This window comes from Herpailurus yagouaroundi, unplaced genomic scaffold (assembly GCF_014898765.1).
Source record: "Herpailurus yagouaroundi ecotype Mexico unplaced genomic scaffold, PumYag 142, whole genome shotgun sequence".
In the NCBI taxonomy this organism is placed as follows: domain Eukaryota; kingdom Metazoa; phylum Chordata; class Mammalia; order Carnivora; family Felidae; genus Herpailurus; species Herpailurus yagouaroundi.
Window position 1 is genome coordinate 17,708,007 of NW_024412397.1, and position 24,842 is coordinate 17,732,848.

At 45.5% G+C, this 24,842-nt stretch overlaps 1 protein-coding gene across 15 annotated transcripts in view; it reads right to left on the minus strand.

The window, feature by feature from the left end:
* The window catches only part of NEDD4L (NEDD4 like E3 ubiquitin protein ligase), a 344,201-nt gene that overhangs the window by 45,787 nt on the left and 273,572 nt on the right, over nucleotides 1–24,842 (minus strand). For 7 of the 15 annotated variants that reach the window (XM_040478694.1, XM_040478696.1, XM_040478695.1 and 4 more), the window contains 8 exons: nucleotides 20,821–20,953; nucleotides 19,244–19,420; nucleotides 15,993–16,067; nucleotides 14,281–14,340; nucleotides 9,039–9,170; nucleotides 8,419–8,538; nucleotides 7,132–7,329; nucleotides 1,706–1,783 (listed from right to left, as the gene is read on the minus strand). In XM_040478694.1, coding sequence (XP_040334628.1) covers nucleotides 1,706–1,783; nucleotides 7,132–7,329; nucleotides 8,419–8,538; nucleotides 9,039–9,170; nucleotides 14,281–14,340; nucleotides 15,993–16,067; nucleotides 19,244–19,420; nucleotides 20,821–20,953 — 973 coding nt within the window. The remainder of the gene's footprint in view (nucleotides 1–1,705; nucleotides 1,784–7,131; nucleotides 7,330–8,418; nucleotides 8,539–9,038; nucleotides 9,171–14,280; nucleotides 14,341–15,992; nucleotides 16,068–19,243; nucleotides 19,421–20,820; nucleotides 20,954–24,842) is intronic. The other 8 variants (XM_040478698.1, XM_040478701.1, XM_040478702.1 and 5 more) reach the window with 7 other exon arrangements.

Here is a 24,842-nt window from a genome sequence, read left to right on the forward strand (position 1 = left end):
GGAGACAGAGAGAGAGAGAGAGAGAGAGAGAGAGAGAGAGAGAGAGAAGAGAGAATCCAAACATTAGCTAACAGTTCCAAAAATCAATGGCTAAATTTAAACACTCTAGGACACACTTTTTATTCTTCTCTTATAGGGTGCGCAGTTTTAGGTTATAAATAAACTACAAACATTTCAAGTTAACTCTTGACCACATGTTCACTAGTCTTAGAAACCTTCACTCACTGCATGATGAACAGGAAACAGGGGTTCATATTTCAAAAGCTTCAAAGGGAAACTTCAGCATTCCATGCAACAGTCGAGTTTAGGATTGAATAAGCTCATTTAATTAAATGAATATTTCCTGAGGACTGAAGGGAGGAGGAAGGTTAATTTAAAAATGTCAGAGAGATGCTTTAGCCCTGTCACCAGGTGGCTGAAAGCCCTCATACGGAGATTCTCTGGTGTGGGCTCTATTTGGACTCAGGAAGTAAATGCATTTGGGTATTTTTTCCAAGGTAAGGCTGGTGTGTCTTCATTGTCTCAACTGTGCCCACTTGCTATCGGAAACTCAGGAGTCCAACAGATCAGGACAACACGTTGCCTCTCACGTCTTATCTGTCTCCGGCACTCTCTGGGTTCTTTCCATCTAAACCCAGGAGCCAAACAGATTCGGAGACAGTGAGGGATATTTGTATAAAACCTGCTGAATAAAGACTGAACCCTAACTTTTCTAGACTCAAGTTGTGCCATAACATACCACACACCAGGCCAACAGAAAAGTTCTTGTGTTTGGAAGATCACCATCAAAGAACTCCCAGCACCCTCATTCTAAAAGCGTCTCAAGTCCTTGCCCCCACCGCCCACCTTCCTGCCCTTGTAAGGCTTTTGGACTTGGGGAGGGCTGAAAAGGATGTATGGCGCAAGTTTCATTCAAAATCTAAATAGCTCAAGTCCGGGGCGCCTGGGTGGCGCAGTCGGTTGAGCGTCCGACTTCAGCCAGGTCACGATCTCGCGGTCCGTGAGTTCGAGCCCCGCGTCGGGCTCTGGGCTGATGGCTCAGAGCCTGGAGCCTGTTTCCGATTCTGTGTCTCCCTCTCTCTCTGCCCCTCCCCTGTTCATGCTCTGTCTCTCTCTGTCGCAAAAATAAATAAACGTTGAAAAAAAAAATTAAAAAAATAAAAAAATAAAAAAATAAATAAATAGCTCAACTCCAACTTGGGCCCCCAAAGAGAATAAACTGATAAGAAGTTAAATTTATAAAGCAGTCCTCAACAAGGAAGCAAAACAAGAAAAACAGGGACTGCAGGCTAAATGACTTACAGAAACTGTCTGTGATTACTTAGGCCTTTTTCTCCCACTGTTTTTAATGTGTCCATCCCAGTGGCTAAATTCGCAATAAGGACAGAACTCAGGGGTTGCTGAGTTACAGACTAAATGCGCACTGCTCAAACGGTCACGTGTAGAGAATGTCCCTTACATCCTAGGTACCAAGTCTACTTTCTACTAGCTGCTACTAATACAGAAACCTCTTTCACAAGTACTGGGTATAAACTATATGTACTATCAGAATTCAGCCATGCACCCATTCCTGTTAAGAAACCACAGACCAGCGGGACCCCAAAAGCCTGGACAAAGGGAAGGCCCACAGGGGCTCCCCATCAACACCGAGCAGATGAACGGATACACATTTTCGGACTTGTCCACGCGCCTCCAGTGTACTCACAGGAAGAGGGCCAAGGTCATTGGGGTTTAAAGAGGCCTTTGACCGCATATGAACTGGAAATTTCAGGCGTGGATCTTCCTGCAAAAAAAATGGACAAGGCAGAAGACGTTAAGGGTGGTTCTGTGTGTGCACTCACTGGTTCCTCCCCTTCTGGAGCTGTGTGTTCCAAGGCAACCAGGCTGCGTGTGCACAGATCTGCACTCTTGGCTGCATGGGGGAGGGGAGGACCTTTCTTGGTGTAGGGAGGCTGGCTGACCAACTCGCAAGAAAGATTTTACTCTTCTTGTCCTTGGTGAAAGCAGGATGGTGAGAAGATTTAAAGAAAAGGTTAAGCATTCTCCCTGAGACCTCGAGCAGGTGAAGAGGAAAAGTCCCCGCAGCGATGTTACCATGGAAACCAGAATGGAGGGCGCCAGTGAACGTGAGGCTCTACTCTGCAGAAGGAATAGGGACAGTGGTTTGAAAATCTCTCGGGTCTTGAGCTCTGTGTGAGGGCAGCCAGCCTTTCCAACGGTGCCTGGGTTTCCTGCGGCCCGCCCTTCTAACTCCTTGATCTAGAGCAGAGAATCTGAATCTGGGCTGATGGTCATGTTTTGCCCAAACATAGATAGCCTCCTCACAAAAAGTTTCATATCCCTACTAGAGAACTTTCCTGAGAGTCCTGATCAAACTCTGCAAATTAGACTCCCATTTACGTCCTAATATTCAAAAGTTTGCCAGAGATTTTTCTTAAGGGGTATGGCTCATAAGATACTACAAAGAACCCACGAAAGAGAAATATATGTACCCTGACATCTTGGGTCCTGCTTTCTAACTTAGAAAGAACAGGCAGATGGATCATCTTGCAACTACCCTGCTACGAGCTGGGCACAGGATCTCTGTTGCTTCAGATGAGGAAACTGAGCAAGACAATGAGAGCATGCCCGAAGGCTCCGACCCAGAGTCTGGGAGCTGCCTCTCACACAGACTCAACGAAAATGCGATGGAACGCTGAGAATTCCTACTTTCAACTCCAAAGATTAGAAAACAAATGATAAGACTCAGAATAGGACATTGTCAACCAAGTAAGCCTGAGATTAAAAACAAAACAAAACACCCAAAAACCGATTTCAATTACGTTAAAGCCTTTGTTGCTGTCAAAGTACTAAAAGGTTTTTTGCCTCAGCATTTTCCTAAGTCAACAAGAAAATGAAATAATCGGTATACATCTTGGAAAATAATAAAACTCACTTTGTGACTGATAATGGGTATGAAAATGTTCTAAAAATGGATTATGGGAATGGTCGCACATGATTGTTCGATGGTCTAAAAACCACTTGACTGTGTATTTTAAACAGGTGAACTGTATGACATGTGAATTATACCTCAAGCACGCTGTTAAAAAAAAATGTCCCAAGTCAACAATATAAACCATTAATATCTGGATTATAACAAAGTTACAGATAGATTTTTTAACTGGCAAAATCTACAAAAAAACCCCAAATCGAAAACTAAAGCCAACCTTTGCTTTCTATTAACTATAGCACACTACTACGAACTGAAGAAGTAGATCATGTTAGCGGTTTATGATGGCTATGGACCCTGAACCTTATAGATATCCGTTTTTAAAGGGGAATCAGGGGCATGAAGCAGGCCCAATATTCCCCTGTGTACTGGGACACATACAGGACAAACGAATACACTAAGAGTTTGGATTTATAAGGTCCAATTAACTGATAATTTGGGTAAATATTTGTGATAGGCTGAAACTTGGAGCTCTAAGCTCCACAAAAGCCACCCGCTCAGGGATAGCTCACAACCACAGGGCCCCCAGCACCCCCCCCCACCCCCCCCCGCCCCCCCCCCCCCCCAAGCCACTGACTATGCTAGCTTCCGGACACCGCACACAAGACCAGCCGTGCCTTGGAATCACACACACACACACACACACACACACACACACACACACACACGCTACTGTGAAAGACCATCGGTAAAAAGCTGGTGATTTAAAGCACACACAAACAGAAAGAAGAGGCTGAAATGACAGAAAAGTGCCAGGGGATGGGAGCGAGGAGCATGAAGTATAAAACTCAATCTCACAGGTCTGCTGAAATGGCCTTGCATGGAAACCCAGACTTGGTAGAATGGGAGGGTTAGAGGCCCTCGGGGTCACATTATTTCATTGCACCATCACAAGTCAGAATGACGGCAGCAGTCGCTGCCTTCCACCAGGCTCTCAGGGCTAAATCTAGGGGCACTATTGAGCCCATCCTCCCAGCAAGTCCCCTCAACAAGGAGGCAGGCTCCCCAAGGTAACGGGGCAGGTAACAGCAGCCAAGGCCTCGCGAGACTGTGACAACTTTAGGGATGACAGTAAGAATGCTGTTTCAAATGGTAGAAATAAAAACGAAAATAAATGAATAAAATACTCAAACCCCACTGGGTAGTTTCTCCCTGTCCCCAGGCACAGGAAAGCACGTTATTTCACTATTTCACAACTGCTTCCCTCAATACAGTTGGAAGAGTTTCTAAACAGAAGGCGAAGACCATCATTTTAAAAAAGGGGCGGGGGGGGGGCCGTTTCCTAGCAGAATTATTTAGAAACATATAAAATCTGGGGACGCTGGCTGGTTCAAAAACCAGCTGTGGTTTTTTTTTTTTCCTTCCTGGAAGAGGTCAGCAACCAAGCCTAGGCTACGCTGAGTCTTATTAGTTTGGACCTGGGTAGAAAACAAACCGGCAACTTCATTAAGGTACATTCTTGCTTGCTACAAAAATAAGCCAACGCTTTGTCCTGTAGAAGGCAGAGATACACTCTTACATACATGCTTCTGGCTGCTTCCTTAGCATTAGAATGAACAAGTGAAGTCCTCTCGTAATCTGCCCTCGGGCACTTGGTGGCCTCCCGCATGCGTCCCTGGCCCTGCTGACCCAGGTGGAAACAGACTGATGCTCACTGGATGTGGCCTGACTTCATCCTAGACAGACCGCTGGCAGGCTGCCTGCATTAGTTGTGTTTTGAAGGCTGTGTTTTATAAATAGACTTCAAAGGGGATTTTCCCCTATCGATGCATACAAGGGAAACACTGGCCTGTGTCTTTTCATGTTGCTGGTTAATGCAGGAATCAAGTGCACACAGGCTGATGGGGGCAGAAGTGGTATCTTCATTATTCTCAACCTGACCTACCAGTTTCTCTTCCTGTTTCCATTGGAGTGTTCACATGCTACGAATAGCTACGCTGTTCTTTTTAAAAACAAACAAAGCCAACCCCACACCAACTCCAAACAGATGCTAAGCTGAAAATTATCTTTCCCCTTCCCTCCATCTTTTATCACAATAAACCAGCAATGGGGAGAGTGGCTTCCACACAGAGCATTGTATACAGGCCTTTGTTTGGGGGGGGGGGGGGGGAGGCAGCTGTGTGCCGGGGCGTCTGACTTTAGGGAGGAAGGGTAGTAACTTGTGGAATTCCCAGTTGCTACCTTCAGGGTTTTCTACAGAGACAGCAGCGACAAAATACTGTTTCAACGCATTAAAATTTTAAATCGGTGCCATCAGTCAACACCAAGTATCTTGGGTCGAAGGGGGCAACTGGAAATTCAAACTGGGTTTCATTCAGCACCGATGCGGGCAATAAATAAAGCCAAGTGCTATTTCAAATAAAAGCTGTCCAGCGGCAGTCACAGTGCAGTTGTGGCGTGAGAGACCGAAAAGGTTAGGAGGCTGGGCTGCTAAGCTAGTTCAAATGACTCAAATCACAGCTTATGCCGGCAAGCCACGGCGGCTCCATACACTAATCCATCTACTGCGACAATATTTACCCCTATTTCTGGAGCTCCCCTGGCTGGCCGAGGGCTGGAAAGCCCAGCGGTGCTGGAGTGAGTAGATCACCGGCAGGAAAGCCGAAGGTTCTGTGTCCACGAGGGCAAAGACCTAATACCCAGTCTCTATTGTGTCTATTTGGGCACCAAACAGGTGCCCATTGTTCACTCTCCATGTGCCCCCCCAACCTGTACTATCACCTTCAGGCTAAGAGGCAAGTCAAACAGAGCAACATGCTAGCAGATGCCTCAGAAGGGATCAGGAGCTTACTACATGAATGTCACCAGATCTAAATGACAGATTCCCCTGGCAGGCCACTCCTGTACCTCCAAAGAGGAAGAACTTTTAGAGTGGTTCTCACTAAGGAGTCTTGAGAATGTGTGTGTGGGGGGGGGCATTTCTGGTCCCCCCCCCCCCCCACCAGCAGGAGGACGGGGAGGAATAGTGGCTCTCAGGCTTTTCAGTGGCAGGAGCCACGGACGCTAGATGCCCGGCAATAAAAGGCACGTTCCTGCCCCCAGTGCAGAGAATGTCCTCGTGGAGACATGCTGCCTCACGATCCACTGGAGTTTAGAGGGTGAGCCCTCTAGGGACTAAGTTAACATACACTGCGGGCAAAGTGTGAGTGACAATCCAGGTCACTTTGGTTCAGGTGTCTTTCTTAATGCAATGTTTACTGTTCTACTGACTCGACTACACTAAGGGTCTTCTCTAGAAATGGGGATTTTAAAGCGTGCGTTCACCGTTAGCCCAAGCTAACAACCACCCAAACTCAACCGGCTTTCACATAACGTCAGTTCTAAGCACGGATGACAGAGGTCAGAGTTAAGCTCTGTATCCAGAGAGTGAGAGAGGGATAGGGACAGGAAGGGACAGGGACAGGAAGAGGGCAAACCTCCCGCAGCATCAGAAATAGAAACAACAATACCAAGTTTGGTTTCATCATAGGTCCAGAGATGACATGGTAGAAACAAACCGCTCCCTTCTAAAAGGACTACGTGTGGTGTTAAATAAGGCACCGCGAATTCAGCCGAAGAAATGAAGAAATGACAGAGGCACGGAAAGTTCTACACAGGCACCTCTGATTAATCTCGTCATGCTCGTTAACGCAACACACGGAGTCTTTCTCCTGGGGGATTCAGGGGCATGTGGAAGGGGAACAGGATGAGAACAATCAATTTTGACAAGATGCTCACAAGGAGGGGCCATCAGATTTACAGCCAAACTCCTCAGCGCATCTCTTGACCCATAATTAAAGGACAGAAACGCAGCACAGAGGTGCGAAACACCGACCCGACGAGGACGGTACAAACTTAAAAGGACAAACCAAATGAAGATGATCATCGCCCTAAAAATGCAAAAGGAAACTGATGGAAGAAAAATGATTAGCATGCTTAGAAAGAGATTAGGATACCTGATACAAGGACAGCATCGCGAGGAGTGAGGCAGTAACATCAAATCGCTGGCACTGGGGGGCACGACCCTTTTCCCCAACTACGGCAAACTGTCAGGCTCAGTGAGAGATTTCTCTGCGAGAACTACGGACACCGAGGAAGGAAACCCAGGAGTCCATACCAGACCTCGGAGGGAAAACGGAACCAAATAAAAGCAGCAGCCTTACCCACGTTGTAGTCTTTGTGTTATGGTCAATGAAGAAGGGCCGGCCGTTTGGTGCTATCCTCATCTCCCAGCCGGGTGGCAGGAAGCTCTGTGTGACTTTGTGTTGTGGTTTAGGGGAGTTGTAAGGTGATGGCTGTGGGGACTGTGGATTGGAAAGGGTATCTTTCACAGCCCGACGTACGGGTGAATCCTTGGCACCCTAAGGAATAATAACGAGCATTAGAATTCTTACCACGAGCTAGCCCGGAGGGGTCAAAATGTACCTGGGCATCAATGAACGCCCGTCTTTGGAGAGGGACGAGGGAGAAGCTCCAAAAACCTGCTTCGGTCATTCATTTAATTTTGAAACCACTCTAACTTTCAAGTTTATTTATTTATTTTTTTTGGGTTGATTAAACACACAACGTTAAGTACTTATAACCAAGATCCGTGGACAGCTATTCAGCACACACCCAAAATCTTGTTCTCTGTTGAACATGACGGATGGAAGGTTTACAGAGGCTGAAAAAAACGCATGCCCCTGCTCTTAATGAGCTCACAGTCTAATGCGGAATGGGTTGGCAGTTTTCAGAGCACAGAAAGAAAAACCTGGGCCAACGGAGACAGCCACCCGGCCTTGCATGGCTGCTACCCGCTGAGAGCCCATTTGGACGAGATCACAGCCACTCCCAGTCATCAGCATCCTAAACCCAGGGGACGGACCCACGGCCATCTCTACGACACAGTTAAGTTCGGAGCTTCCAACATTTGCTCTCCGGCTTCTCTCACTCTGATATTGGTGATGTTAAGGGACGGCACGGACCCCACACACACAGGAGAGAAGCACAAGCAGGTGCCCAGCAATGGTTTAGGGACGCGAATGTGCATCGGAAACACGTATGCCCATACAATGACGGGCCCTACGGTCGAAAGGAAAGAAAATGATCAAAGCAACGGCTATGTTTTCAAACGCAACGTAAAGCATTGGTATTTGAAAGAGTTATTATGCGGTCAAGAGTGAAACACAACAAGAATGGAGCAAGTTCGGAAGAGAGGCGCCCGCTTCCAGCACAAGGGACCGTGGCGGCAGCCGAATGAGAATGGCAATCAGGTGGGAGCCCACGGATGCGGACCAAGGCGAAACAGAGAAGCGTGAAGTAAGGCCGCACGAGAACACCCTGCACCACGGACACAACGGCTGATCAGAGAGGGGACAGGGGCTGCAAAACTCAAATCCAAGGGAGGCGAGAAGAGAGAATGAGAAGTCCCGGGGACAGAGCGACCCGGTTAGACGAGGCAGCCTTCTCACCTCCAGTGGGGCAGATAAGGTTACAGTCGGCGAGCTGAGGCTACGGGGCCGGCGGATCTGAGGCTCGATTAGGTGGTTGTTACTGTTTGTGGCGGATCCGGATGCACCATCTTCTGCGAGCTATTTTGGAGGCAAAAACACGTTAGCTTCATAGGAGGATCCCCTGTGCATGTGATTGGGAGCTCGGACCCAAACAACAACACAGCCAGCAATAATGAGAGGTCTGGCCTCTTCGAGTGTGGAGGAAACGATTACACATAATAATGGGGGCAGGGATGGGGAAACACATCCAAAGGAAATAGAAATGAATCACTAGCCTAGCCTAAAAACCAGCCCCAGAAATAAAGGGGGCTGGGGGAGAAGCTATACTGTGATAGGCTCTTACTTTGAAAATATCTTTCCATGTCACAGCTTAAAACTGCATCTAGGGATGGGCTGATCTGAGGACCGAATTCTTCCTCAGGGCGGTATTATGCTTAGAGTAACACGTTTTTTGGGGGAGGAAAGATTTTCTCAGACACGGGTTCTTTAGAACAACACATTCACATCGGGAACACTGAGCTCATGTACACTTTGGCTCCCGTGGCCTGTGATTTCAAGTTGTAGGACGATCTGCATACCTGCATGATAGGTCGAGTCCAAGTTGTGGTTCGATTGTTATGATTGACATAGTATGTGCGTCCCTTAGCATCTTTTCGTTCTTCCCAGCCTGAAGGTAGGCCCGGCGTGGTATGTGCATAGGCCACTGATGGCTGTTTGTGTGAGAAATCATTATTATTTAATATCTTGCATTTGCTTTCCGATCAGTTTAATAAAGTCATATACACCCAGAGAATTACTTGCTCTAGACCAAGTAAGTTAATTTGACCAAAACATTAGTGTCTGGAAAAAAGGCAACGGGTTTCCAAAGGCTTCAAGTCTACTGTGAAATGAACCCCACGCTGCTAGGAGGTCCAAAAATCTTACCTACATCAGTTGTAGAGCCCTGAAGACTGAAACGTCAAGGGTTGTTGTTGCTAATGTGATCGTAAGAGAAATACACAATCTATTTCAGCTACTAAATTTTATTGTCAAACCGCATGTTACCCAGAGGGATTGTCCTGAACATTTTTTCCTCCATATAGTTGCCACGGTGATCTTCTTCTAATTCCTAAACTCTTCATCGGCTTAGAGCCCTTCCTCTATAGCTTTCAGGGGAAAGAATACAGTCTCCTCTCTAGGAGGCCTGTATTTGCACCAGGGCATAGAATCAGGAGGACTGACCAGGACAGCAAGTGGCCAGGCAATGTAGGTTAGAATTCCAGAGGGTCCCCATAACCGAGGCAGCGTCTGCTCCCGTCCTCCCCTACGGCGGGTCTCTCTTTAAAAGGAGAAAAGGGGTTCCTGGCTGGCTCAGTCGGTTAAGTGTCCGACTCTCGGTTTCAGCTCAGGTCATGATCTCACGGTTCGTGAGTTCAAGCCCCACGTCGGGCTGTGTGCTGACAGTGCGGAGCCTGTGTGGGTTCCTCTGTCTCCCTCTCTCTCTGCCCCTCCCCTGCTCATGCTGTCTCTGTCTCTCTCAAAAAAATAAACTTTAAAAGGGTGAGTGAAGCACCCATGGATTCTGGGTCTAGAGACATGTCCAGCAATAGAGTGACTGTATTTGGACAGTCCAAGTTAGATTGCAAAGGGACTCCTGAGACACTTTTGTCTGTAGGAAGCAGTCTGAGAAGTGCACTCTGGGTGGAGACACATCGGAACAACAAGGATGCCTCAGTGACTCCTGGAGGGAGGAGATGGACGTCTGAGGTGAGGAAGTCCTGTGTGTACGGAGGCCGCACAGGAGATCTGTAACTGAGAAAGGGGTGCTACCCTGAGGGCGGGGGCTCAGAGACAATAAGCCAATCGTGGCTGCCGAGACTCCTGGGAGAACGTACAAGAAACAAGAGGCCAAGCATCAGGAATAATCTCTTTCATGAGGTGACAGAAGGAAGCTTCTTCTTTTTGGGAACGGTCTTCCCTCATTAGGATCTTGTGACCTGTAGGTGTTTTACCAGGGGCATACGGGGGTGAGGAAGTCAATCTCTTAGCCCATCTCTTAGCATACCTCCGCGTGTGCATCCGATCGCTCACGTCCACTACCAACACTGTGCCTTGGCAAAGAGGATGGTCAAAAGCACACTCAGTGACACTGCCACGTAACCTGGGGACCTCGGTGAATGAGGCTGAATGTTGTGCTTCATGAGCTTGATGGCACGTTCTAGAGAAAAACTACCTGAGCCACGGAGCAGCTGCCTCAGTGTTTATTCCCAAAACGTTATTTACCGAGCAAGGCAAGATTATTTGTAAGAGGACTTTCTGCTAAATCTGTAGTCACTATTTTCTCGGTATTCTTCCAGATTCAGTCCTGAAGGCTCTAAAATGGTTCGTTCCAAGACTGTGACCACATGGGTTCTGGATCTGGGTGTGGGGCCATAAGAGAGAAAGGGACATCAGCATGCAGACTCGATCCTTCCATGAGTATTGAAGACACATGACTTCACCTACAGCCTTCCCTACCTGAGGCACCAATTCAAAAGAGCTATTTCTACGGCTACTTTTCCCTGGGGTACTACCAAAACTGGACTCCGCTGAACTAAGTTAGAACCCACATTGTAACCTAAGTGGTCAATTCATATTTTTGGCCAAGTATGTGCTATCAATGTAACCTACTGCTGCTTATATGACGACCAAAAGTGCTTGGGTTAAACGGGAGACCAAATGGAATCGGTTTTCCTCCTCCCTACCGAGGTAATTTGTGGGAGAGGAAATCAGGCACTCAGAAAGCTCTACTCTGGAAACCATCAGGATAGCGTTAGAGAGTCCCCAGAAAGGATACTTATGAGGAGACTCATAGAAGAACTTGGATGTGCCATGGCTAATCTCAGAACTGAACTCTAAAGCTGCAGAACCTCCAGCACCAGGTTCCTTTCACAGGTCCAGTTAATGGGACTAATCGGTTTCTGGAAACTAAGAGCACAGTGCAGGAGAGAACACTGAATTTGATTAACATGCTCATTTCACCTTCCATTGAGAATTGAATTGGTGCCCTATAATCTAGTCCCATTTATGTGTGATGGTACTATTAAATTCTTTCTTTATAGATTTCCTTCTAAATGACCTTGGAGAACAACTTGTGCCAACAAGTCCATTTGTGACTCACAGCACTGCCCTCACCACAAGCAGCAGGGGGAGGAGGCAGGACTCAGCTCCTCCAGACAGATCATGCAAGAGACCTAGCCCTGGAGCTGAAATCAGACTTCTGTTGTGAGAGAGAGAGAGAGAGAGAGAGAGAGAGAGAGAGAGAGAGAGAGTGTGTTCACATGTGCATGCCATATGACCTCAAGAGACAAGTTCATAAATCAAGAGACAAGTTATAAACTGTTAGCTTAATTTAACAATTTCACAGCTTCTCATCTGAAAATACTATTGTGTTTTGGCATTGCCCAATTGCCAGTTAACGATGGCTTCCCAGTGGCTCCATTTATTTCATTAAGACGAAGAACTCAATTATGGATAAACTGTAAAAGTTTCAATATGCTTTTAAAGATGGCAAACAGTTTCGTACGATCACAGACTCTCCAAGATTTGCTCAAACCCTGCTATACCGTTACCTCAGTGTATTTTTAGGTACGTTATAGACAGAAAAGTCCAGAAGGACTGTGCTATCCCCCTCCTTTTATCTCAGGGAGGGTTCCTGCTTGGCCAGCTGGAAAGGGACACTGGTGTGTATCATTTGTGTATATACACCAGTGTGTATTCATAAACCAAAGGGCTGTAGTTCCACAGGCTTGTTCATTAATGCACTTGTTCATAAAAGCACTACCATGGAAAAAGAGGTACGGTTAACACAACACGGTGCATTGTGCCCAAAGGGTGGGGTGTGGGGGTGGGGCTGAATGTTCACTAACAGGGGAAGATTATATAAATTGAGGTGCATTCACATAACTGGATATTATTCAATTATTACCATGTCCCAGAGGAAGGACCGTAAGTGACAAATATCAAGTTGCTAACTGATGTGTGTACAAGATCCCAGTTGTGTGTGTGCATGCACGAGGAGAGGGTGTGTAAAAGGGGGAAAAACTTGGTAAGAGAAGGAACTGGAAAAGATACTTTCAAACCTGTCTCAATTTCTAATAGCCATCAAATAAGTTGGTTTATTGCAGCCGAATGATCACCAGATACGTGGGAGGCATGAGGGTAGGTACAACACTTGGGAATGACTACTACCCAAGCCCTTAAAAATAAACAAATCCGAACTCATATTTTTAATTCACTGCTGGACGAGGGGGAGGGCACAGGCAGGAAGAACACAGCAATGGCAGGGGCCACAGGACCTCATTCAGATGGGTCACTCTGCCCTGCCAGGTACCTCTCACCATGGAGCCCAGTGCTCTCATAATTCGGTGCATCCTGCCACTTAATATCCTCAGCTATCACAACACTCCAACACTAATGGCAGATCCCATGGCCCATAAAATGCAAAAATGGATGGCAGAAAATGCTCATTAGCCCTGGATTCTATTAAAATTACTTAATGAAACGGTTCTGTCCACCTGGCAGCAATTCTGCTGGAGGCTGAGCCTGGCCACCTAGCGCATGACTTTCACATAAATCACAAGCTCGCTAGCTTCCACTGGGCTTGGTTTCGCTGACTGCCCATTTGATTTTCCTGTGTGCAGTGCTGAGCGTTGCATTCTAACAATATAACTAAGTTGGTCTTTTAGGTCCACATCCTGCAGAAAACCAGCAATTGTGTACGTATTTAAAGGTATTCTCGGGCGCCTGGGTGGCTCAGTCGCTTGAGCGTCCGACTTCAGCTCAGGTCATGATCTCAAGGTCTGGGAGTTCGAGCCCCGCGTCGGACTCTGTGCTGACAACTCAGAGCCTGGAGCCTGCTTCAGATTCTGTGTCTCCCTCTCTCTCTGCCCCTCCCCTGCTCATACTCTGCCTCTCTGTCAAAAATAAATAAACATTAAAAAAAATTTTTTTAAAGGTATTCTCAAGTAATAAGCAGTTATAACCAACCTAACAAGGGTGACACAATTAGGAAAATTCTTCCAAGAGTCGCAGTAGCTCAAAGCATAAACTATAAGCTAGCCTGTTGTCTGGGATCATGCAAAAAACAGGCAATTAAAATACATAGTCCTGTTCAAGTTACCCATAAACATCAATACTAAAAATTATTTAAAATAATGAGCAAGAGTAACAGATACTTGGCTTAGAGAAACTAAATTTTAAATTTCTTCATTATATTCCCTCCTCTCTCTCCCCCTGAATTATAACGAATCCTCGTTCACTCCTGTGAATAGAGCTCCTTGTAGCAGAGCAAGATTCATGCTCACCATACACAAATCTAACCCAGGGTTTAAAATCTGGTACGGGGAGCGGACGGGAGAGGTTGGCTGTGCGCACATCTGGGAATCCACAGGGACAACGGCATGTAGTTCCCGTGGCTTCCCTATTCTCTTCCAACCAAATTATTTTACTCGGGCATTCTAACAAAGCAGAAAAGCTTACCAGAAGTACAAACACTCAAGACAGAGATACATTCTAGTATATGTGCTGCCGAAACGAGCATGGCAGAAACACATTCCAAACAGTCAAATCAAATGCACTTAATCGAACCTTGACGGTATTCCTAACAAAACGACAGGGGACTAAAAATCGTCTCACCCAGTACCTCTGAACTACGTGAAAGTGAATTTTACACGTATAGCTCTGCGGCACAAAGAAGCTGATCTTACCCAAAAAAGAAAAAAGAGTACCTTCACCATTGTGCACAATGTTAAAAACCAACCCACGGTTTTGTCATGAATGTCTGATCAAGGGTATCATTACCGTTGGCTCCTCACCACCTGTGACAGTTGATGAACGCGCTCTCCTAGCTGGGGCACTTGGCTGTTGAATGACAATTTACATCAGTGAAATGCACTTAGGGAGACCACCCACGGCTTACTGAATCAGGAATCACTGGTGATGCAGCCAGTAAGGCAGGTGATGTGGATCTGAATCCCTGAAATCCACCCTATTCAAATAAAGCTGAGCAATCACTCACTGATGACCAGAAGAAAAAGAGAAACGCAATCGCCTTCCTACCCAGAGAAGGCTCCGCTTGCAACATGATTCGGGTAAACAATGAACTGACAACCTCAGAAACGTGAGATGTATTATTCGAAAAAAATTGAAAACCACCATGGTTTTGCCCCTACTGTTAAATAACTAGCGGATTCTGAAATCTGCCAAACTCGTAATTTGAATGAGGCCACTGGTGATCAGTGAGTTTACAGCTTTACAGGGTACAAGAAAGAGGGAGGAATCAATAGTTTCCCGGAAAGTGAGCTTTTTGGGCAAATAAAATTGAAACTGATTTTGAAAAGGAGAGAAAGTGCCATTAATTCATCAAGGAAAGTCACGGAATCATCAGATTGAGGAGGATCCCCTCTCCAAGGACATCACAGCTGATTATTCTGGTTTTGGGGGACGCCTGTACTAAAACCATCCCAGAAAGCATGCGCTTGTCAAGCTTCTGATCAACCAGCCCATTCTATGTGCACCACAGACTGAGTCTGCCGTGTTGATTACTCACTTAACCAGTGTACTCATGAATCTGTTCTGTTACCATTAAAGACTAAAACCCAGGCAACAATACCCTTTGTAGTAAAAATGTACACGACAGGGTAGATACCATGACTGCAAAAACTCTAAGTACGATCTTTTTTCCCTTTAATTTCATAGAAAAGTATTAATGCCAAAAAAATAATCAAGGATTTGTATTACTAAAAAAAAAAAAACAAAAAAACCCCAAAAAAACCAAAAACAAAAAACCACACTGGATAAGGTCAGACAAGTTGAACATACTAAAACCACAAAACATTTTCTCCTCCAAAAGGAGAAATAGATTTACAAAAAGAATTGTAACGTAAACACCAAATGTCTCTCGAGGCAGTCCTGGTCTGCCTTCCAATTTGCACGTTCATTTTTATTTTTGTCCCATATTGGGAAACACAGGACATCCTCCCGTATATGCTGCTAGTTCTAAACACTGCAGTAGAGGGGGGAGCAGACTGTAGCTAGTTCAGTAGTCAGCAGAGCTGCGTTTAACAGAGAAAAGTACAGGCGCTTTGTGGGTTAAGAGCTGAGGCCATTAGTGATGAGAAAAACCACGCCCTGCAAACCCGGAAGAGTTCTTCCTGTTCCAAGGGATTCCTGTGCGACTGGAGCACAGTGCTGGGAACTCAGTAAGTTTAAAAAAAAAAAACAAAAAAACCCAACGAATTATTAATACGCTTTTGATTAAGTAGTAAGCACATCAGAAGTGGTATTAATTTGGGTGGAAAAGCAAAGCAATGAAGTTTTCAGCCTTTCAGAGACTAATACAGCTCTTTGTATTCGGAATCCACTCTCCTTGGGCAATTTGCTAGGAAATCATCCGGTCTCTCGTTTGCATAGAGAACCGATTTACACAGGAAAAACTCTTCCTCGGTAGCCCAGATGATTTCAAACACAAGCCCCAAGGGCCAACCGGATGGCTGGCAAGGGGCGTGGGTTACCGGTGGTAGATGAGCTTGCTCGGCAACGGTGTCCGTCACGCTGCAGGACCGCAACCTTGAGGACGGTTCTCTTTGCTGAAGGGGGGAAAGGACACGAAGCATCGTGAAAACACAGGCCCAGAAACAAGTTTCGTTGGTTTAAAAACTAAGTCACGCAAGCCTATTGAGTGTTCTTTCATGTGAGAAGATGATTCGGTGAGACACCGTCTCTTCTGGGCCATGAGAGTAATCCCTCAAGCAGTCGGGTGGGTAATCGTATGTGTCATTACGAGTGTTTGCAGCAGACAGAAATTCTGACTGGTCCTTAGGAGGAAGTAACAGCAAAAGTAGGACAGGGGACTCAAAAGGCCAGGGTAACACTCTACTGCTTCTTTAAGAAATGGCAGTAAGGGTGCCCGGGTGGCTCAGTCGGTTAAGCACCCGACTTTGGCTCAGGTCGTGATCTCACAGTTTGTGGATTCGAGCCCCGTGTCAAGCTCTTGTGCTGACAGCTCGGAGCCTGGAGACTACTTTGGATTCTGTGTCTCCCTCTCTCTCTGCCCTTTCCCTGCTCACGCACTCTCTGTCTCTCAAAAATAAATAAACATTAAAAAAAATTTTTTTAAATAAAAAAAAGGGGGGGGCGCCTGGGTGGCTCGGTCGGTTAAGGTTCTGACTTTGGCCTGGGTCACGATCTCACGATTCTTGAGTTCGAGCCCTGCGTGGGGCTTGGTGCTGACAGCTCGGAGCCTGAAGCCTGTTTCCACATTGCGTGTCTCCCTCTCTCTCTGCCCCTCCCCTGCTCATGCTTTCTCTCTGTCTCTCGAAAATAAATAGATGTTATAAAAAAAAATTGGCACTAGAGGGGCGCCTGGGTGGCTCAGTTGGTTAAGCACCCTGCTTTGGCTCAGGTCATGACCTCATGGTACGTGGATTGGAGCCCTGCATCGAGCTCTCTTATGTCAGTGTGGAGCCTACTTTGGATCCTCTGTCCCCTTCTGTCTCTGCCCCGACTCTGCTCATGCTTTCTCTCTCTCTCAAAAATAAACATGAAAAGGGGCGCCTGGGTGGCTCAGCCGGTTAAACATCCAACCTCAGCTCAGGTCATGGTCTCATGGTCCGTGAGTTCGAGCCCTGCGTCGGGCTCTGTGCTGACAGCTCAGAGCCTGGAGCCTGCTTCGGGGATTCTGTGTCTCCCTCTCTCTCTGCCCCTCCCCTGCTCATGCGCTGTCTCTGCCTCCAAAATATATAAAAACAATTAAAAAATAAATAAATAAAACAGTAAAAAAGAAAAAATGGCAACAGGAAGCTAGCAGTCTTGCGTTTTGCTCTGGGATGCAACCTTGGGGCAAACTCTAGTGTGATGTGAATAGAGGAAAAAAATGCTGACATAGATGGTTCTTAAACATTTCTATTGACAAAGGATCAGTTGGAATCTAAGGCCAAAAAACTCAAATATGGTCTTGTGCTACTTCCGAAGGGTCAGTTACAATTTTAGCTTCTGAATCGAGTTGAAGTCGTACAGAACAGGAATGAGGGAAAATAGTGAGGTTCCTCTAACACATCTAGTGTGTGATGTACAGTGTTGCTCTCACTCGTTTGTATTCATCTATCTTTTTAGCAAAACAGCCAAGAGACCCAATCATAGAATGGCAGTGGGTTACACACACAAAATAAGTCAAGTATCTAAGTGGCAGCAGATTCGTCCATGGGATATGTACGTAGGTACTCGTTTTTAATACTTCAGTACTCACTTTAATGGTAAGCAAAAGGGGGTAAGGTCAAAGAAAGACTCTGTGACAGCGACGGGGGCCTATTCAGGTCCTTCCACAATGGTTAGGTTAGCACGAAGGATTCCTTCTTTAGTAAAAGTTCATGCTACTGTCCTTGAATATAGAGCGATCCTGACAAGCGGAACTGAAAAGGAGTCTCGTGTTCTCTTTCCAAGACATTCTCACTGAACAGCTGAATCAGACTCAACACCATCTTAAAATAATACGGACTCTTGCACTTGGATCTTAAAGATATTTGGGGCAAGTTCAGTGATGACATGCAGGTGGTCCCTATACAAAGCACTAGAGATGCTAACTTAATACTCATGCTGAAGAAAACGAGTTTTTACTTGGTAGGCTACAGGTGTGCATCTGCTTAGGTTCTTGCACTGCTTATGACATTCCACAGGTTTTCAATACACGGCTTCATTGCTTATGTTGTTTCCACAGCGACAGTTTTTACCAATTCAAATATCCCACATATAACATTTTCCCCTGCCCTTTTAGTATTAGATTTTCGTCTCAGTGGTATTTCTCTTTCTGCAGAACATTTACAAAATTTTAATATAAAACCACATTGAGTAATCACTGCGACTCCTATAATACGGGCCAATGGTAAAAACACCATAACCGACAGAGTTAACAATCTTGTGAGCGCTTACTTGCTTTTACTTTAGATGTAAGTCCTCTTATCCATGCACATCCAATACGGTTGTAATAATCACTATTTTTCTAGGATGCCATTTTCAGTGCAGTGACCACTATCATTTACTGTTATACATCTTTAAGTTCAATTTCTTGAGAAACATGGAGAGTTGCATTTGTTCTCAACTCTATTCACAGGCAGGTATTTTTCTATGGACTTTTCACGCCCTTCCACGATGTGTTATCAAACATGGAGGTCTTCATGCTCATTGTGCTGCTTCTCACTGCGGCTTAGCCCTATATGAAGTTTCTAGAAAGAGGCTCCCTGATGGTTAAGAACCCAAGTTCAAATGTTATCCTGAGGTCCGTGCCTCAGCTGCATAAGCTTTCTTAAGGATTCGTACTCTGGGACTTAGGGGATGTCTTCCGTCTCCCATCCTAACTCTGTCTTGGAGGGGTCCCTTAAACTTCATCTGCGAAGTGAGAATGATAAAGTGGGCAGCTGGGTACTTAAGAGGACTAATTAAGAGGCCCAATGTCTCCCAGGCCCCCCTGTGAAATAACCACCTTTGTGATGGAGGCACTATTTACGAGCCTCTGGCTGGGAAAAGAAATTCAAGGTTAAAGGTGATAATAACAGAAATGGACTCTTCTTGAGTTCTTTACAAATCAAGAAAGATTCTCACCTGCTTGGACTAATTCTGTCCCCTGAGGAAGGGGGAACTTTGGAAAATGTCAGAGTTCTCTGGGAGCTGGAAGGACCTTGGTCATTATTTGCATACAAGAGTCTCTTAAACCGACAAGAAGTGATAAAATATTTGCTCAACTTCTCATTCAAACAAGACCATTACTTACGATCAAAGAACCAAACTGCTCCCCATTGGAGTCTGGAGTGATCTGAAGCCTTCTGCTCAGCTCCTCAGACAGCTCCTGAGGGCTGGTCCGGGACACGGGAGAGGACGGCGGAGGGGGCAGTGACAGACTGAGGGAGTCTCCAGTGATGTTCACTTCCTCGGAAATGGTCTCCCAAGGCTATCAAGGAACAAGATGCTGGGGTAAATGGTAGGAGCGTGGGATCCTCTCGTCACCTTGCCAACAACCACCACCACCGTGATAACTATAATTAACATTTACTGAGTATTTAAGGCGCACATAATCTTCTAATAACCCTGAGGAACATGTGACTACTACCCTAATTGACAGGTGAGGACACCGAGGCACAGAGAGTCACCTGTCAAAGAGAACAGAGCTAGGAAGTGGCAGGGTCAGGAGTTGATCCAAGGGAGCCTGGTTCTAGGGGCTGCGGTCTTAACCCCTTTAAAACACCACCTCTCTGAGTGGTGACTTACTTCTAGTACTGGTTACTACATGGGTGGGTTAAAAACGTTCTCAGAAATTCATGGATGATTTCCATGAATTTTCTTTTACTGTAAGTGCTGAGGAATCACTGTAAGAGCAGCAGAGATGCTATAAGCTGTAATTAAACAGTGGTATTAAGTAACTTTTAGTGAACTCATTATGGAATCATTGATTTTGCTTTTCCAGTGCTGATCACTGCAGTATTTTTATGAATGATCTTCATAAAACACTGTCTAAACAGAATGGATTTCTACTAAGTAAACACAGTTGTTAAGACTGCACAGAAGTAATTGTTCAACAACTGGTAACTGCTAATTTGTTGTTCAATTCATAATTCCCCCCACCCCATAATTTACCATAAACATTTAAGGGGAAAATAGTAAACGTTTCTAAATTCACCCAAATTCCTATTTTCCCGGCAATAAATCTCCTTCACGATGTCAAAACTCCTTAGGAGAAGTATTTGGTACCCAAATGAGGTACAGGGCTCATTTAATTGCTCACGTATGACAACCACATTGCCACTCACTAAGATACAGTTGGACTCTGGGGGCAGGTAAATAATAAGGTGAAAATATCTTCTTTTTTTTTTTTTTTTTTTTAACGTTTATTTACTCTTGAGACAGAGAGAGACAGAGCATGAATCGAGGAGCGTCAGTGAGAGAGGGAGACACAGAAACCGAAACAGGCTCCAGGCTCCGGGCGGTCAGCCCAGAGCCCGACGCGGGGCTCGAACTCACGGTCCGCGAGATCGCGACCCGAGCCGAAGTCGGACGCCGAACCGACTGAGCCACCCAGGCGCCCCCGTAAGGTGAAAATATCTTCAGATTTCCAACGTGTTCTAGAAATAACGTCAGTCCCTTCTGTAACAGACGGGTACACGTATTCGTCAAACTTGACTTTTCCATGCACTTCCTAAATTGATATCCCAACGGTCGTCAGTTAGCTGTGAGGCCACCATCTTGAATTTTTAGACAGCATTTACCGTGAGGAAGCATCAGGACACCGAACCCACGTGGAGCCCACGGGAAGGAGGAGCTGCGGCGGGCAGAGGGTGTGTGGGGACGTCTTACCTCTGGGCCGTCTCCGCCCTCGCTGGGCTCCGGCTCCAGGTCCTCACTGATGTGTCTGCGCGAGCGGAAGCGTCGGTGCGCGGCCTCCTGGTTGATCTGCCTGATGTTGCTGTCCGACTCGGAGGCCACATCCCTGGGAGCATGGGGCGAGGGGGAGAGAGAGACGGGACAGACGGTGTGGGTATCTGGCACCTTCCACCACAGTCCCGCGCTCGCCAGAGGCCTCCCACCCACTAAAACGCGGCCGCCGTCGCGTCCGACACGGACCACTCGCTGGCCGTTACGTGTGGGAATACGTCCAACGCGAACTGGTTGGAGGATAGTTCTGGGTTCCTCTCAGTCAAGGAGACAGCGCGTTTAAATGCATCAGTCACAACGTTTTGAGTATTTCAGGCAAATAGCACAAAATGTACTTTGGTGTTTAAGAAATCACAGCCCTCTGGGGTGCCCGGGGGGCTCAGTCGGTAAGAGTCTGACTTTGGCTCAGGTCATGATCTCACAGTTCATGGGTTCAAGCCTCACGTCAGGCTCTGGGCTGACAGCTCAGAGCCTGGAGCCTCCTTCAGATTCTGCGTTTCCCTCTTTTTCTGCCCCTTCCCCGCTCGCTCGCTCTCTCTCAAAAAAAAAAAAAAAAAAAGAAGAAGAAGAAGAAGAAAGAAATCACAGCCCTCCATCTTTTTGCTCTAGTGAGAAGGCAGGCTTCTCAAAGGACAGGTGACTGACTTGGGGCCAGTCAGTGGTGGCCCCTCTAGGAGTCTAGCAATGATGAGGTGGCAACTTTAGGTTGGTAACGACTGGCCAAGGAGCAGAAAATAGTACAAACTCAAAGCCGGGATCTGGAGAGAAGTGCTCCTGACCCAACATGAATTTTTTAACGTGAGTTTTTTTTTAGCTGTGCGGATCTCATTTTGACAGAATCTCAGGATCATTCAGGATGACACTGCATTTCTCCCTATTAAACCACTGTAAAAAATTCACTCAGACATCAAGTGATCATTTCCCAAATCAAGTGGGATGTGAAGAACACAGCAACTTTTGTGTGTGTGTGTGTGTGTGTGTGTGTGTGTGTGTGTGTGTGTGTGTGATGTATCTCTCTTAATTCAGGATCTGAAAACATCAATTCAATCTTGAAAACTGCTGCAGTAAATTACAGGCAATCATCCTTTGGGAGAAATACTACTTGCCGGCTTTTAGAGTCGAAGTTTAAATGTCAAAATGTTTTGCGAAGAAAAATCAGACTCTTTCAATAAGACACCATATTCGGTTAACAGAAATGATGCTGCAAGTTAACATTTCAAAATATTTGAAAACGTTATTTCAGACTAATCAAAACATAGTATTAATCAAGGGCCCTCCTTATAGAGTCTTCCTATAAAATATGGGTTTTAAAAAAAAATTTTTTTTTTAATGTTTTTATTTATTTTTGAGACAGAGAGAGACAGAGCATGAGCAGGGAAGGGGCAGAGAGAGAGGGAGACACAGAATCGGAAGCAGGCTCCAGGCTCTGAGCCATCAGCACAGAGCCCGATGCGGGGCTCGAACTCACAGACTGTGAGATCATGACCTGAGCCGAAGTTGGACGCTCAACCGGCTGAGCCACCCCGGCGCCCCTAAAACACGGGTTTTAAAACATTCTAATCTCTCCAACTTCTGCTACACTCCAACAGAAAGCCTGCTGGCCCCCGTAATAGTGAATAGTTTGTGACTAGCAGCATTGTGTGCAAATAGGGTACTCTTTATTGCCCCTTTCTGAGACAGTTTGAATATTTCCAACAAACACCTTTACATTTTTAACTTCCGGTAAACGCAGGTTAGCTTCCATGTAATCCACATTAGAATGATAACTACTTCTTAAAATCTGAGTCAGCGAAGTTTTGCTATTATCTGTGTACCTAATACATAAACTTTGGAACTCTCACAGAAATAACAATCTTGCGTATTTTCTAATTTTATTAAACTATAACTAGACTAAAAAATAGTTCCTTGAGATACCTTCAGAGAAACTGACAAAACTATGGCTATAGAGAAAACGATTAACACTAAGGGGCACAGAAGGATACTGATCCTTTTCTGAAACCACCGGAACAAAATGATAGAAACTGACACTTTGTCGGACAGGTGAGAGAATGGAATGTCGCATTTGTGATTTTGTGTTGCCACAGGTCTTTTTTGTCGTTGTTAATTTTTTTTAAGTTTATTTTTGAGAGAGAGAGAGAGAGTACGCGAGAGCGGGGGAGGGGCAGAAAGAAAGGGAGACACAGAATCCGAAGTAGGTTCCAGGCTCTGAGCTGTCGGCCCAGAGTCCGAGGTGGGGCTCGAACCCACGAACTGTGAGATCATGACCTGAGCGGAAGTCGTATGCTCAACCGACCGAGCCACCCGGGTGCCCCGCCACAGGTCATTTTTATAGGACATTCAATTCTTCAGCACACAACGATTATGAAAAGTTATTACAGAACAGAGAAATAGTTAGGAGGAAAATGACCAGAATGAAATTCTTTATGAAATATGTAAAATATTTTAGTAGTGTCTAAGAAGGCCAAGGAAACTTGACATCATCCTTTCCCTTTTTATTAAGGATGGAAGCAATTTCCCTTCCTAATGACTGGCCTTAAAATATTTTATATACATCTATGAAAGACTGTCATCAGAATTTTAAATCTTCGCTTGAAATATCATACATTCAGTTAGCATTTATTCAGTCAACGCTGAGTGACTAATGTTTGCATGCTGTGTGCCAGGGCCTAATACATACTTGAAGTGTTCCAGGGACTTCCAAAAGGTTAAGGGGAAATAAGGTTTTATTATTACCACGTCTGCATTTTGTATCCCTTAGAAGTATATAAAATTCCTTATTCTGGAAGGACTTACTTTAAAAAGTGGGGGAGGGACATTTAAAATCAATTAGGCAAATCTCCCTTATCCCACATGCTCATATAATTAGTAATCAGTGTGAACCAGACACAACTAAATAGCATAGAGAGGTTACCTCTGATTTTGAAATTCCAACCCTGGGCTTTTATGGTCTTCACTGATGAAGTGAAAATAGTCACACAAGGGAGGCCTGCATGTCATTAAGCAACTGAATGAGCTGAAACTAGAAACAGTCACTAATGGGAAGATGAACATTTAAAAATATTTCTGAGCTGACAGATTAAAGTAGAAAATTATTTTATTGGGGGCAAGAAAATATTTTAGGAAATAGTTATCTTAATTTTCTTCAGTCATTAATTTCATCTATCTATATTCTTCACTTGATTTAAAAAAAATTTTTTTTAATGTTTATTTATTTTTGAAACAGAGACACAGAGCACGAGCGGGGGAGGGACAGAGAGCAAGGGAGACACAGAATCCGAAGCAGGTTCCAGGCTCCCAGCTGTCAGCACAGAGCCCGACACGGGGTTTGAACTCTCGAGCTGTGAGATCATGACCTGAGCCAAAGTCGGATGCCCAACTGACTGAGCCATCCAGGCGCCCCTTCACTTGATTTTCATGGGCAATATGCAAGTGGCTAAAGACAGGATAAACCATCAATTTGTCAGGTTCAGTGTCAATTAAGATCAGTGTGCCAGATCACTGACACTCACCTACATTATGGACATTAGTACACACTAATGTGACGATGAGCCCAGTTACTGAAATGTGATTAAATTGTTGCTAAGACAGAAGATGTACAAAGTATTTTGCAAGAGAGGTAAGAGAGTTAAGTGTTTGAGTCTCTAAAGCGCATCTTCATTTACAGCCTTAATTCGGTTCCTTCACCATGTTTTTAAAATTGTGGCTTATGGAGTAAAAACCTTTCCGATTACATTTAAACAGGGTCAGGACAATTCTAAAATCAGGGGTGCTTTAAAAAGCTGCCCTCAGACTTGAGAGTGCGGGGATCACTCTGTGGTCAACCTTCCACCCTTCAGTTCCGTATCCAGGCTCGCCGGTTCCCCAAACCGTGAGCCTATCATCACTTTGAGAAGCAATTCACTTGTAGTCACTCATTCCGTTACAAGGTACTTTGCTGAGCTCCT